General features: G+C 35.6%; 1 protein-coding gene across 2 annotated transcripts in view; it reads left to right on the top strand.

Moving 5' to 3' along the window:
* The window catches only part of CPNE8 (copine 8), a 219,592-nt gene that overhangs the window by 179,091 nt on the left and 24,893 nt on the right, over positions 1-15,608 (top strand). For both annotated transcript variants that reach the window (XM_044227148.1, XM_044227149.1), the window contains 2 exons: positions 3,347-3,528; positions 10,720-10,847. In XM_044227148.1, coding sequence (XP_044083083.1) covers positions 3,347-3,528; positions 10,720-10,847 — 310 coding nt within the window. The remainder of the gene's footprint in view (positions 1-3,346; positions 3,529-10,719; positions 10,848-15,608) is intronic.

The raw sequence follows: 15,608 nt of genomic DNA, 5'->3' as shown, positions 1-15,608 counted from the left end.
TCACACCCAGGAGAATGACTGTCATCCAAAGATAACAGGTGTTGGTGAGGATATGGAGAAATTGGAAGCCTCATGCACTGTGTGTGAGAATGTAAAGTGATACAGCCACCTGAGAGAACACATTAGAGGTTCCTCAAGTTGCTACACATAGAGTAACTATATGACCCAGCATTTCCACCCCTAGATGTATACACAAGAAAGATTAAAATGTATATCTATATGAAAACTTGTACACAAAAGATGATAGCAACATAATAGCCATAATTATGGAAACAATCCAAATATTTCTCAACTAATAAATGGATTTTAAAATGTAGTACATTCATACAGGAGAATACTGTTCAGCAGTAAATGCGAATGAAATATGAAGTACCAATACATGCTATGACATTATTGATCCTTGAAATCATTATGCTAAGTGAAAGAAGCTAGTCACAAAATACATATTGTGTAAATCTAGTTATATGTAATGTCCTGAATAAGCAAATTAATAGAGATGGAAAGATTAATCATCTTTTGGGGTTGGGCTGGATGGAGTGATAAGGGAGGGATAGTGAATAGGTATACAGTTTCTTTTTGAGGTGATAAAAATGTTCTAAAATTGGAGTGATGGTTGTACTTATCTGTGAATATATTAAAAATCACCGAATTATACATTTTAAATGGTTAAATTCTAAGTTATGTCTCATTACATCTAAATCAACTTTTTAAAAAGAGTGTAGTCAAGTGTGTTTTAAATAAAGGCATAATGTACCTCTAAAACAAAAGCAGAGATAAGTTTGATGATATTCAATGTTTAAAATATTACAAAATCCTTAAGTATAGGGTTCTAGTTATGAATAAGGGCTATGGAATCAGATCGCCTAGACTTACATTCTGGTTTTATCAACTTTTACAGTGTGATTAGGGGTAAATTATTTAATCTGAGAATTGGGTATAATAAAGTAGCCATATCATAGGTTTGTTGAAAGGTTAAGAAAGATGTGAAGTGTTTAATACATGTGTTAGATCCCATGTTATTATAATTATCATGGATATTAGTTGGGTCCCAATGTTATCAACTTACTACAAGTTCATTCTTCATAAGCATTGTTGCAGATACAGAGGTGGCACAAACATGGTCCCAGACTCAAGGAATGGACAGTCAATGTGGCCGATTTTTAATTGCCATATTTTGTGGTGCACAGCATAAGCGTCCTAAAAGTAAGAGAGTAAAGACAATAAGGGTTGGAGTAAGCAAGGAAGGCTTTCTGGAGCAAGTAAAACACAAGCTGGAGGGGAGTAGATTCACTTCAGGAACTGGGTGGCAACTTGAGAGATAGAGATAGGAAGGAAGATACCATGGGTGATACAGTGCAGAGATGGTCTGATGAAGATGCTGGAAAGAGACAAGGCAATGTCTTTGCATGGGTGGGATCCAGCCATGCTATGCATGATACGCAAAAATGCTTAGACATGCTGTGGTATGAGTGATATTTGTATTTAATTTTAACTTACATTTTTCTTTGTGAAATAGACTTAGTTGCCATATTGCAGCCATTGGGTAAAATTCTTATATTTGAGAGTTACGTTAAACAGTGACTTAGTCAAGTAATGATGTTGCTCCCCCATGGCTCCAGTGGGCCTTTCGATCAAGTGCAAAAATTCTAACTTCAGAAGAAAGTGTCATTGCAAAATTGCACCAGATAATTTAAACAGGCAAAGAAGAATTTATTCAGGACTGTTTCCAGAGGTCAAGGCTGTTGCCATATAAGGGGAAAAATGAACTCCAAAATAAAAGGTGAGAGGGATTTTATATACTGCCATGATCTAATGGAAAAATGCTAAGGGACATTAGAGGGGACATTGGTCCGTTTGCTTATTAACACTTATTTAAGTTGGGCTCCCACTTTCGCACTTTGTCCCTAAGTACATTTCAACAGAATGGCTCTCCGGTCCGAGAAAGAGCGCCCTCTGGGTTGTAGATTTACATCTCAAAGATGGCTGAGAGAGAATTTACAGTTGCAAGTTTTCTAAAGCAAAGGTTCTAAGGAAGGAAGGTCAGGAACCTCTAGTTACGAAAAAACCCTTTCCAAAGTTCAGTCAAATCGAGGGGAATGAATGTTAAGGCCATTTGGTCAGAAGATACTTTTTCAGAAATTTTGTCATGTGGAACTAACCCTTGAATGCTGGTAACCCTTTGGAAATAGAAATGCGTTTATGCAGTGCATTATTTTTAGACCAGAAATGTTCTGTGTATAATTATATGTATTATACACCAAGGGGAGATCGCTCCTTAATTTTGTTTCTTTCTGGATCTCAAGTGCTTATTGTTATTATTTTTTTCTTATCAGAAAAGAACTGTGTGCCCTGAGGCTTTCCTCCTTCAGGCAATGTTTTAATGTAGAATTGAGCTTTATATGCTATTACAAGTTCCATTTAACTTTCCATTTTCACTTAAGAAACTAAATGGACTTTCAAGCAGCCTTTGTGCTGGTAATTAGGGCAACTCAATGTGAATCTCCATGTGTTTGAGTGCTAGCACTTAACATTACTTTCTCTCTCCTATTCATCTCTATTCAAATGCAACATCCTTTATAGTATAAGATATTGAAATTTCAGAACCTTGTGGCTGACCCAGACAGTAATAACAGTTGCAGTTAAACCTTACATTTCTATGGTGCTTTATTATTTTTAATCACTTCCACACACATAATCTCATTTTGTGCTTCTGGTAAACACTGGTAGGATTTATTGCAGACATTTTGTAGGTGTTGCCTTGGAAATGGCAAGACTGGACTGGGCTCCTCCTTTAATGTCTAGTTAGATACGCTGAATCATTTTTCAGGTATAGATATTTAATTAGCTTGAATTTGAAAATCACTATGCTTTCCTTTTTAAGTGATTAAATTGAGATATTTCACAAATACTCAATTTATTTTTGTAATAGAACTTCAGGAAGACTTCATAGTCCTCTAATTATAAGCATAAGGGTTCAAGCTAAAGGCACATGATTTTTTTGAAACAATGATGACTCTAAAATCAATTTAACAAAAGTACTTTAATACTTCTTCTGTAAGTGAGATTCGGGAATAGCCTGTGGCACTGACAATGGGGAATAATTTTTGAAAAAATGTGCATATGCTTTGGCATATCTTTGGAAAGCCTTCTGCATGTCTCGTATAATGTAATAAGTATTTCTATGTTAATCTCCATCCAAAAAGAAATTATTTGACACAGTATGGATGTAGCAGAAAATATAATTTTAGGTATTTCATTCCGAAATAGGCATCAAGAAAAATGTTATCCAAAAAAACGACATCTTTAGCCTGATCAGTCATGTCTGAAATATTTTTTCTGTCATCAGGCAACCCTGCCCAGCCCACTTCTCTCCACTACATGAATCCTTACCAGCTGAACGCCTATGGAATGGCACTGAAAGCAGTGGGAGAAATCGTTCAAGATTACGACAGTGATAAAATGTTCCCAGCTCTAGGCTTTGGTGCAAAACTGCCGCCAGATGGAAGGATATCTCATGAATTTGCTTTGGTAAGCACACATATCAAGGATTTGATCTCTTGAAAAAAAATAATTTGTTGGATCTTTTCATATTGGTTCACTACTGTAGTGACTACAGTTCAACACTAGAGTCAGTCATGTAGCCATTATGTTCATGATTTGGGGGTTAGGAATTTAAGCAGAATACAATGGGAGATGGTGTATTTCTTCAAGATGTCTAGGACCTTACCTAAGATGACTTGATTGGCTAGAGGTGGCTGGAGTTATTCAACTAGAAGCATGTATCTGGGCATCATTCTGCTGTGGGTTAGATGACTCAGTACTTCTCCATGTCACGTCTCAGGGGTTAATATGTCCCTTAAGATGACTTCTTTGCTGTTACCTGATGCTTAAGGTAGGATGACTGAAGTAGCTGGGTTGCCTGGACATCTCTCCCTTTTTCTACCTATAACCTGTCCATCCATGTGGTTATCATGGACCTCATCACAGTATGGCCATGAGTTGGTAGTCAGATTTCATACATGGCAGCCAGCTTCCCCAGAGTGAGTATCCTATACTCTAGTAGGCTGAGGCAGAAACTGTAGGGCTCTTTATACTATAACATTAGAAATCTCAGAAAGCTGTTTTTGCTAATATCTCTTGGTCAAGCAAGTCACTAAGGCCAGCCCAGTTTCCAAGAAACCATCACCTCTCCGTGGGAGGCTATCTCAAAGAATGTGTGCCTGAGGGGGCCTGGGTGGCTTAGTTATTAAGCATCTGCCTTTGGCTTGGGTCATGATCCCAGGGTCTTGGGATCGAGCCCCGCCTCGGGCTCCCTGCTTGGTCTGGAGTCTGCTTCTCCCTCTCCCTCTACTGCTCTGCCTGCTTGTGCTCTCTTGCTTTCTCTGTCAAATAAATAAATAAAATCTTAAAAAAAAAAAAAAAAAAAGAATGTGTACCTGTCTTAATCTACCATCTAAGAAAATGGCATTTCTTTTCAAATATAAAGGAATAGTTATGGCTAAATTATTTTTTAATGTGAAACAGTAATTATGGCTATAGCTAATTATGATTTCAGTATAATGGAGTAGATACGACTGGAATAAATAGTCACCTAGTTAATATTTCTTTTTTTTTTTTTTTTTTTAAAGATTTTATTTATTTATTTGACAGACAGAGATCACAAGTAGGCAGAGAGGCAGGCAGAGAGAGAGGAAGAAGCAGGCTCCCCGCTGAGCAGAGAGCCCGATGCGGGGCTCGATCCCAGGACCCCGGGATCATGACCCGAGCCGAAGGCAGCGGCTTTAACCCACTGAGCCACCCAGGCGCCCCTAATATTTCCTTTATAGAGATCTAGTCCATATTGTGTGATTTTAGATAAGCAATGTACTACATCCTACCCTCAAAATAAACTCCAGACAGTTAATGTTTACAGATCCGGTCAGCCTTACTCTCCCTGCACTTTCTGATAAAATAATGGGAAAATCAATATAGGAATGGTTGGCTATCATTTTGGAAAAATTCTAGCTGTTCTTATTGTAAGTGCCTTCCTACCCTCTATACATTTCAGAAGTAACCTCTTCCATCCCCATTATTCTTGTAGGCCTTTGTTGTTTTTATTCTTGTTACAAAAGCAATGCATAATCATAGAGATTTTTTTAAAGTTCTCAAGCAAAACAGAAAAATAAACAATATACTACCATTTATTGAGTAGTTACTGAGTATGAAGCCAAATACTTTTCAGTCCCTTTCTTACATAATCTTCCTAAAGGTTCTACATGGTAGGTATGTCTTGACTATCACATAGCACTACTCTAGCAAATGCTGCTCATATTGAATACAGTGAAGAGTGCCCGCCCAAGTGTTGTGCAATTCAGGTCAGCAGCTTAGCAGGAGTGAGCCAGGATTCCAGAAGACAGGAGATTCCAGAGGACAGGACTTGAACCCAGATCAGTCTCATTATAGAATACATGTGCTTTAACTGCTACTAAAGCACATTTTATAATAGTGCCTATAATCAATCCCACTTCTCAGATATGTGCTTTATTTACGCCGTGGTATAATATGGATTGTGATACACACACATACACATCCAGAACTTTTATATGATTAAGCTTCCTTAAATATCTTTTCAGAATAGTATTTTTACATTTTTATTTCTATACTTTTCCCTGCTTTTCTGTTCCATTGTGCACGCAACTGCAAGAAAGGTTGCTAGAGGCTGTAATTCTTTCTTCCATGAATTAGCCCACATGCCACATTCCCAATGTTGTATAAAAATGAGTATCTGTTGGGATTTTGTTGTGTCTTAGAGAATTAAAATCTCCCAGAAACTTACAAAACCATGAGAATCACTCATGTGATGCTAAGTCTTAAGTGCCTCAGGAAAAAGGTCATGAGCTATTTTAAAGCTTAAGAAAAGGAATAATTATGTTAAGCTAAATGAGGTTTATTAATTTTTCCTTCCATACACTTCTTCTCACCCTTGTGTGTGATTTTTTTCCTTTTATCTCTCTCTAATCCTCTATTTTCCTGCTTTCCCTACCTCCAAATTCATTTCTTGTAACAAAAACCTATGCAAATATCTATTGCCAAGGAAGGATTTTTTTGCTATTATTTGCATCTTAACCAATTCTTTGAACCCAGTTCAAATACTTACAGGGTAGAGATCATACCCCTTTAAGGGTATGAAAAATCGTCTCTTAAATTGAAGCTGAAGACAACAATGATGATGCTAATGAATGAACTTTAACTGTACTGACCGATTAATTTTTTTCAAAGCACTTTTGTTTTCTGGGGTAAGTGAGGCAGAGGAGTTAAGTAGGTCTTCAGTGAGAGAATATTTGATTTGATTTTTTGCTACAATATTCTGCTAACCTCAATATATATATTCTGCTAACCTCAATATATATTCTGCTAACTGCAATATATATTGATTTATAGGTGCTGAAATGGCAAATAGGAAAACCAGTCCCATGTCTGACAATTAATGTAGTCTGTCATCCTAACAAACCCACATATTTTCATGGTAACAATTTGTGATACAGATACATAAATATTTATTTATCACACCAAGTTCAGATAATCTTTCAGATAGCAAGGGAGGCCTTCTAAAATATTAAATAATCCCTAGTTGGTGAGTTTACAGCTAGCACACATGCTGAAAGTTGAACAGGAAAATGTAATTTTTAATGTTTTCTTTGCTGTTAATCAAAAGGGTCTCTGATAAACCCTATCTTTTCCTATGAAATATGAATAAGCATGTACATATATTCCATAGTGGAAAAGAACAGGAAATAAAAAATGAGCATGAAGCTTGTAAAAGGGAGTCATTGCTCTCATCCCATTATGATTCTGATGACTCCGTAAGTTGTTACAACGAAATATAATAGTGTAGAGCTTCAGAGGAGGTATTCATAATGGGCATGTGGCCAGTGACCCTTTAAAGAAAGTCTCCTGCCATGATCAATAGAGAAATACTTACACCTGGCCAATTGATTTCTCCTGCTAGAGCTCTAGAAGTGCTGGCCTACTTTTCCCTTACTTTGGCCATTTATAGAAATCTACGCAATTTAGTATTGATATGTATGTCTTTTCTTCTATCTGGATGCTGATTTAATAACCAAGCGTCTTAACACTGTATGCATGAAATAGAAGCTCAACAGATGTTTGCTTATGGAATAAAAAGGAGACTTCTTGCAGCTTTTCCCCACCTAAGCAACCTCTAGGTAGCAAGGGATACATTTCAAAGAGAAAAGTGACCACTCCTTAGAGCTTCTCCTCAGTGTTCTGTCATCTTGTTAGCCCTGCTGGAAAGTGTTCTGGGCTCTAGGCAGCAACAGACTGCATAGTCTTCTCTCTTGGAACTGAATCTAAATCCTCAGTACAAGGCTTCAGGGAGTCAAATGGAGGGGAAAAGGGATGAGAGATGGACATTCCTCCCCATTTAAGACTATGTGGTGGGATTAGTGCTCATTCTGAATTCTGTTCTTTATGTTCTATGTGTTCTACAAATTAACATTCATTATTTTATAAATGGGGACAGTTGTTAGTTAAAAGGGAAATATAAAATAGGGCATCTGCTGCCCTCTTCATTAATAAACAACAAAATCGAATGCGCTTATTCTCAGAAATATCCTGTTCTTTGCTTTTGTTCTAGAGCCACATATAAGCTTATGTTAATTTGTTTTAACAAGTAAAAACTAATTGCTTGTTAGTAATTAGTAACTAACATATGTAATTATTTTGTGAAATGAGTTTTTAAACAGACCTGAAAAAAATCTTTTTATAACTCAGTACAACTTTGTCATTAAGAGGAAAGTTTCATTTTAATAGCTATAAATTATTTTAAATAATCCTGATATAATGCAAAGTATAAATTAAAAAGAATGTGTAATTCTATGTCATATGTTCTTATCATCCAAAGCATATGAGGAATTCGTAGAGCAATTTATTATGGAATGAGGACTAATGCAGAAATCAGTGCTTTAAATATTCCATAATGATGAATAGAGCATCCAATGACTATCTTTCCACTAAGAAATGATATGGTGAGAAAAATGGTGACCTTATTGTAATTTCAGTTCCATAGGAATAGAGAAAATATATTAATTTCTAGAAATAAAAACCCTTAGTTAAAAATGGTAAAATGATGATGAAAAAGTAGCTCAGAACCATCCTGGTTTGTATTCTTCCCCTAAGGCATATATATAATACATTTTTACTTGCTCAAAATCAATAATGAGTGTTAATTTTAACTAGCTTCATAGCTTACCAAGGGAAAAGAATACTGTAAAATTTTATTTAAAGGAAAGTTAGATAGGTCAGCTCAGATTAACATCTAAAGCAATCATTAACTGCTTTGTGCTAAATATTGAACTTTTAAATTATAATTTCAATCAATGTAACCAATTTTATAATATAAAACTATAAGAATATCTTTTAGTATGTATTATGAGAGGTTTTTATTATTTTTATGTTTTTAAAAATTTACATGATGGTGAGTTAATTTTTTAAAAATTGAATGAAAGACAAAATTAAAAGGAAAAAGTGGGTGTATATCCCTCTCACACAAATGGCAAAATTGAAGTGGTTGTTAACATCTGCCTTGGTTTCCTGAGATTTCTTGTCTTTCAGAATGCTTAGGATTTCAAAACATGGTGGCATAATGGTGGTTAAGAGATTAGGCTCTTGGGGGTGCCTGGATTGGTATGCATTTTATGGGACTAGCTTATAAAAGCGTCTACCTTCAGCTCAGGTCATGATCCCAGGGGCCTAAGATCCACCCGCATCGAGCTTCCTGCTCAGTGCAGTGTCTGCTTCTCCCTTTCTCTCTTCCTCTGCCTCCCCCCAGTTGTGCTTTTGCTCTCTCTCTTTCTCAAATAAATAAAGAAAATATTTTTTAAAAAAGAAATTAGGCTCTGAAGTTTTAGACTTTATGAATTCAAATACTGGCCCTCTCATTTGTATTAAGTAATTTGGGGGCACACTAAAGTCTCAGTGCCTTAATTTTTTTTTTTTTTTTTTTTGTAAAGTGGGAATAATGACAATATTTTATCTACTTTTTTTAGGGTTGTCATAGAAAATGCCTAATATATATAAATATTTTAATGTACAGCTTAGTATACAGAATTCAACAAATTTTATTTACAAATTACCAGTCACTTATGTTTGTTCAGATAAAAACGTGCATGCTGAAATTATTGTATTTTTTAAATATATCCACATTTTTTTATATCCTTCCTCCCTTTCAGAGGTCAAGTCTAATTCCCTTTCCCTTGAGCATGGCCTATACTTAGTGATGACTTTCTAGCAAAGAGTTTAAAGTAGGAGTATTGGTATGCATCTTATGGGACTAGCTTATAAAAGCTGTTGGGGCTTCCTTTTTTGCTGTTTTACTTGGATTATTCATTCTGAGGACGTTAGCTGCCAGGTTGTAAGAACAATCTGGCAGCCCTCTAGAGAGACCACATTGACCTTCTGCTAGTAGCCGTATAAGGTGAACCTTCCTGGAAGCAGATCCTGCAACTCTGATCAAGCTCTGAGATGCCCAGGTTGACATACTGGCTGCAAACTCATGAGAAATGCTTCGAGAACCACCTCCTAAGCTGCTGCTGACATCAAAAAATGTTTGAGATAATAAATAATTACTGTTTTAAGCCACTGACTTTAGTGGTAATTTGCTACGAAGTAATAGATAACTAATTACTATCTTATTTGTGTAATTTGCAAAATCTGGACTAGGAGAATTGAACCTAATAATAATAAAGCATTCGAGGTATGAAAAAGCTAGTCTAGGTTTCCAAGTATGAAGTTGCCCTTCAATGTGCCATCTCCAGAATGAGAACTTAGTGGCAAGCTCCAGTTGCCTTGGACAACATGAAAGTTTCTTTGATTCTTTTCCTTTTACCTTGTCTTGATAATTTTCACACCAAATTACATTCCCTCAGACCCCTTCTCTCCTTGGGGTTATCAGTTGTGACCTGAATATATGCATGTGGCAGATATTTTATATTTTTCCATCTATAATTTAGAACTGAATGGATAGTGATTTTTTTTTCTTTTTTTTTTTAAAAGATTTTATTTATTTATTTGAAATAGAGAGAGAGAGAGACACAAGCAGGCAGAGAGGCAAGCAGAGAGAGGGAGAAGTAGACTCCCTGCTGAGCAGAGAGCCCGATGCAGGCCTCGATCCCAGGACGCTGAGATCATGACCTGAGCCGAAGGCAGAGGCTTAACCTGAGCCACCCAGGCGCCCAAGTGATTTTTTTTTTCTTGATTTTAATAGATGTCACTACAGAAAACTTGGGAAATATTGAACAGTTTAAAAAATGAAATGAAAGTCACCAGTTATATGAAGCCATCCTGATTTAACCACTGTTAATATTTTATTTGCTTCTTATTGGGGTTTTTATACATTCATCGCTGCACGTGCATAATGTGTATAATGAACACATTAATTATAGAATGTGATATTCAGCTTCTCAAGATTATTTAGAGTATTCTGTGGTTCTTCTTCTGGAGGGTATCAATTTTTAATGCTTATATATTAGATTCATCATATCACAATTTTTATAATACATTGTCATCTATTGTTGACCATGTAATTTATTATTTTTTACTCTTATGTAAACAACCATTCTTCCAAAACGTCTTTGAGTGTCAACCTATCTTTTCTCTTTTTCAGTTGATCTTTACAGACACTGCTAATTTTTACTCCTTTTTTGTCTGTCAATTCTACAGAATGGGAACCCTCAAAACCCCTACTGTGATGGCATTGAGGGGGTCATGGAGGCTTATTATCGGAGTCTGAAATCTGTACAACTGTATGGGCCAACCAACTTTGCTCCTGTAATTAATCATGTAGCAAGGTAAGTAGAAGTAGACAAGGGATTTATGCCAGTGTACCAGACTGCAGTGAAATTACAGTAATACTGTTACCGTAACTCCACAAATCAAAGGTGTTTTCTTCTCATTTACCTCCAAGAAAGTGAGGAAAAAGATAGAGTCGCCACTGAGCTCACGTTGTTAAGAACTTGACATCAAAATCTCAAGTGAAAAATACACACTGAGTTATATCAGGCTCTGTATTTGTTCAACCAAGAAGAGTTTTATTCTTTGGGGCGCCTGGGTGGCTCAGTGGGTTAAGCCGCTGCCTTCGGCTCAGGTCATGATCTCAGGGTCCTGGGATCGAGGCCCGCATCGGGCTCTCTGCTCAGCAGGGAGCCTGCTTCCTCCTCTCTCTCTGCCTGCCTCTCTGCCTGCTTGTGATCTCTCTCTGTCAAATAAATAAATAAAATCTTTAAAAAAAAAAAAAAAAAAGAAGAGTTTTATTCTTTGAAAAGGCAGCCATGAGAGCAATAATAAGATCGATTATCATCTCAACAGTGTGAATCTTTCAATCTAATATCACATTCCATAGTAGCATGGAAGTAATAAGAGACCTACGAAGACAACTAAAGCCTTTTAGTGATATATAGGGCACATTATTTTAACCTCACTGAAATTAATATAATAGCTAATTTTAAAAATTCCCAGAGCTCTACCTGTATATAGTACATAGTATTGAGATCAGAATATAATTGCTTATGACGCCAGTTACATGTTCTGGAAAGAGTTTTTAAATGTAATAATCTATACACATTTGCTTATCTTTTTTTTCACCAGTGTATAAATAAATAAATTAGACACCACTTTTAAAATCCTAAAAAGTTTGACCCAGTTGCAGATCCTTTGAAACACTGCCTTATGTTTAGAAAATGAAAAATGTGTAGCTTTTGTATCTTTCCCAATATGTAGTCAGAACTTGAAAGTATACTTTGGATACTTTGGATAAGTTGATTTGGATAACTTCAGTTTGGATAAGTTGATCGGTGCCTAAAGGAGATAAGAAAGCTCAGTCCTCTGTTTAAATGTTTCTGGTACTATATCATCTCCATATTGGACATCACGAGTGACTTAAATGTGTTCTATTTTACATTATCTGGGACATAGACACTATACTAAAATACCCCTGTACCCAGGGCTGACCCCAGTTGAACTTTTCCATGGAAGTCCATCTCAGGTTGACATTGATACAGTGATGACCATTCTCTCAGCGTGACCCTATGCCTCAGGTTTTTGAAACCTTTTCACCGACAGTCTGTTTTAAGTTATGAATTTCATGTCTCATCCCTGGACACACACAACTTAAAAAAAGGATTATTTATGAAGTAAAACTATGCTTATCTTTATTTCCTCTTCACTTCTATGTTGTCCAGTTCTTTTCTGTTACTTTTTATTTTTTTTAATACAGGTCTCGACCCACAAAATTGATTTCAAAATCCACTAATGGGTCATTACCTATAATTTGAAAACCATATCCTAGCTAATTGTATTAGCCTATATAGTCTTATTTATATTCTATTTCCTAGTTTTTTGAGGGTTGTCAGATGAAGCAATATTAAAAAATAATATTATCACAAAATAAATTATAGTTGACTCTCATTTTCTCTCACACACTACCATACAGATCACTGTCTTTTATAAAAAGATAGAGGAAAAATGATAGGACTTATTTTGTGCAAACTCATGCTGGTTATTATAAATGTTTTCATGAGTGCTTACTGGTAAATTTTATACTTTTACCCTGGATATCTCCACTGTTAAAGTTAAACTTCAGGATGTAAAATTTCTAGGTGCTTTTCAATATACCATCTAAAACTATAGGTTTAACATTGTCCGATTACCGTTTTTCATTTCTTGTCCAGCATTTAAAAAAATTTCTCAAATATAAGGGTAGTTGCCAGCTAATACTTTCAGACTCTGACAATAATCTATAATCTAATAATTCTTCATTGTTATTTTTTAATGAGAGAAAATAAGAAACACATTAAGATATAGCTTTTGGGGAATCATCTTTCCTTCCAATATGATCTGAAGTTCTATGCATCTACTCTTATTACGAAGCTTTATAAGAAGTGCTTTTCTCTTTTACTTTATCTTTGAGAATAATGTTTACTTTATTTTTTAAGGTTTTTATTAAGACCGGTGATTTTTTTTCTGACCCAAAGTTACCTTCCAAAATACTTATCAATTAAAAGACAAGATATTGTTTTTTTCTAAATCATGAGAAGTGTAGTATGTATGACCCCTGTTTAAATAAAACTCCTTGACCATTTTGTTACTTTTAAATGCATTTTATCAGTGTTTCACCCTGCACATCATATAGGAGGTAAGTACTTAACAAATATCTAATAAATGAATTCCGTATATGTTAAGATAGTGGTCATTGAAAAATATTTTTATAAAGTCAAAAACAAATGTATTGCCTTGCTTTTTTATTTACTTGATTTTTTTCTTCTTAAAAAGTATGTTTTCTGTGTTGATAAATGTTTAGTTATTTATAATAGTTTTCTATAAAAGTTTCAAAGAATGCTTCTTCTTCTTTTTAATAATAATAATAATAATAATAATAAGCCACCACCTGGGTGGCTCAGTCGGTTAAGCATTTGCCTTCGGCTCAGGTCATGATCCCAGGGTCCTGGGATCGAGCCCCCACATCGGGCTTCTTGCTCAGCGGGAGCCTGTTTGTCTCTCTCCTTCTGCCCCTTCTCCCCACTCATGTGCCTGTGCTCTCTCTCTCTCTCACCCGTTTCTCTCTCAAATAAATAAATCAATAAAAATCTTTATTAAAATAGAATAATAATTAACGCTTATTTTTAGAACTGGAGTCTACGTGATAAGATCTATGTGATAAGACTACTGACTTTTAAGATAATATTGAAATAACAGTACTGTGAGTTAGGACCCAAAGCAGCATGTTTGGGACACTTGAAAGTTTTATGTGCTATTTTGAGGTTTTCCAGCCCCCTGCCTCTAATTTCCTGTCTGACTGGTTTTCCTTTCATAGAGTTTTCTGGGGAACAGCATTTCAGAAGATGTAAAAATCCCACTCAATATCCATTGATGCCCTGTCACAAATTTCAGTTCAAACACTTTAGTTTGGTATTTAAGAACTTTTAATATCCAACTACCACCACCCTCCACATTCTCCTGGATGTGCTATACTCTGGTCATAGAGTCATTACATCTGGTTTCTGAATTGTCGTACGTGAAAACCTCTATCAAAACACTAATTTGAGCTGACTCCATTGTTGCATGTAGATCTTTTCCCCACCAAGGACAGGGATTATGACTTAATTAAATATATAAGTATCTAAATTTATATAAGTAAGTGTTACAATTTACATTTAATTATATTTAATATTTGTAATAATATGATAAAAATATAACTTATAATACATATGTTTTAAGCCAACATGAAGCCCAGTACTTCACACTCACTGGTAAATCCACATGTTAATTTAATTGAATTTTATGTATGCCATGCATTATGACTATATTTTAATGGGGCTCTTGGCTCCATTAGTTAAGTGAAGTGTCCAGCTCTTGATTTCAGCTCAGGTCATGATCTCAGGGTTGAGATTGAGCCCCATGATAGCATGGAGCCTGTTTAAGATTCTCTCTCATGGGGCGCCTGGGTGACTCAGTGGGTTAAGATTCTCTCTCATACCTTTGTCCATCCGCTGCCATTTGCATGCATTCTCTCTCTCTCTAAAAAAAAAATAAAATAAGTTTATAATAGGAGATCTAAATGAGCTATTAAGGATAATGCTTAGTCAATGTTAATGACCTGTAGAAAATGTCATTGTGATTGATAACTACTGTATCAATAAGGGTCCTCAGGAGAAACAGAATAAGATATATAAATATAGATATATAGATAAATTTATTTTAAAAAATTGGCTCATGCAGTGGCAGACACTGGCAAATCAGAAATTTGTAGGGCAAGCTGGTAGGGTGGAAACTCAGGAAGGATGTTATATCCTTCCAGTATTGAGTCAGAATTCCTTTTCTGGGGTATCTGGTGGCTCAGTGGGTTCAAGACTCTGCATTCGGCTCAGGTCATGATCCCAGGGTCCTGGGATCCAGCCCCGCATTAAGCTATCTGCTCAGCAGGGAGCCTGCTTCCCTTCCTCTCTCTGCTTGCCTCTCTGCCTACTTGTGGTCTCTGCCTGTCAAATAAATTAATAAAATCTTTAAAAAAAAAAAAAAAAAGAATTCCTTTCGGGGGCAGTTTTTAATTAAGGCCTTCAACTGATTGGATGAGGCCCACCCACATTTTTGAGGATAATCTCATTTATGTAAAATTATCCAATTGTAGATATTAACTGTATCTTCAAAATACCTTCACAGGAATACCTTAATTAGTGTTTGACTAAACAACTGCTGCCATAGCTTAGCCAAGATGACACATAAGACTATCGTATCTATCAAAAGCTAGGTATCACCATTATGTTATACATTGAAAACAAATTTAAAATCAGAGAAATCCTTTCCATCTATGAATTTATTAAGAGAGCTAATGTCTATAACACTATGCTTAAATCTCATTAATTAATAATGGTAGGAAGAAACATGTTAAGGAAACCATGTGTTTATATAGACGTGGTTGTAGTAAAGTGGGGTTTACTCAACCCCGACTAACCTCAGTGCCCTCTCGGATACGGCAATTACTATTTTCACATTCCTGTTTAGATCACTTTTTCAAAGGTTTTTCTTCATCTGGAATTCTACCTCAGTAACTTCAT

The sequence above is a fragment of the Neovison vison genome, chromosome 12, assembly GCF_020171115.1.
Source record: "Neovison vison isolate M4711 chromosome 12, ASM_NN_V1, whole genome shotgun sequence".
Taxonomy (NCBI): Eukaryota; Metazoa; Chordata; class Mammalia; order Carnivora; family Mustelidae; genus Neogale; species Neogale vison.
Note: the sequence above shows the minus strand (reverse complement) of the source record. Positions and strands in the feature narration are given on the sequence as shown.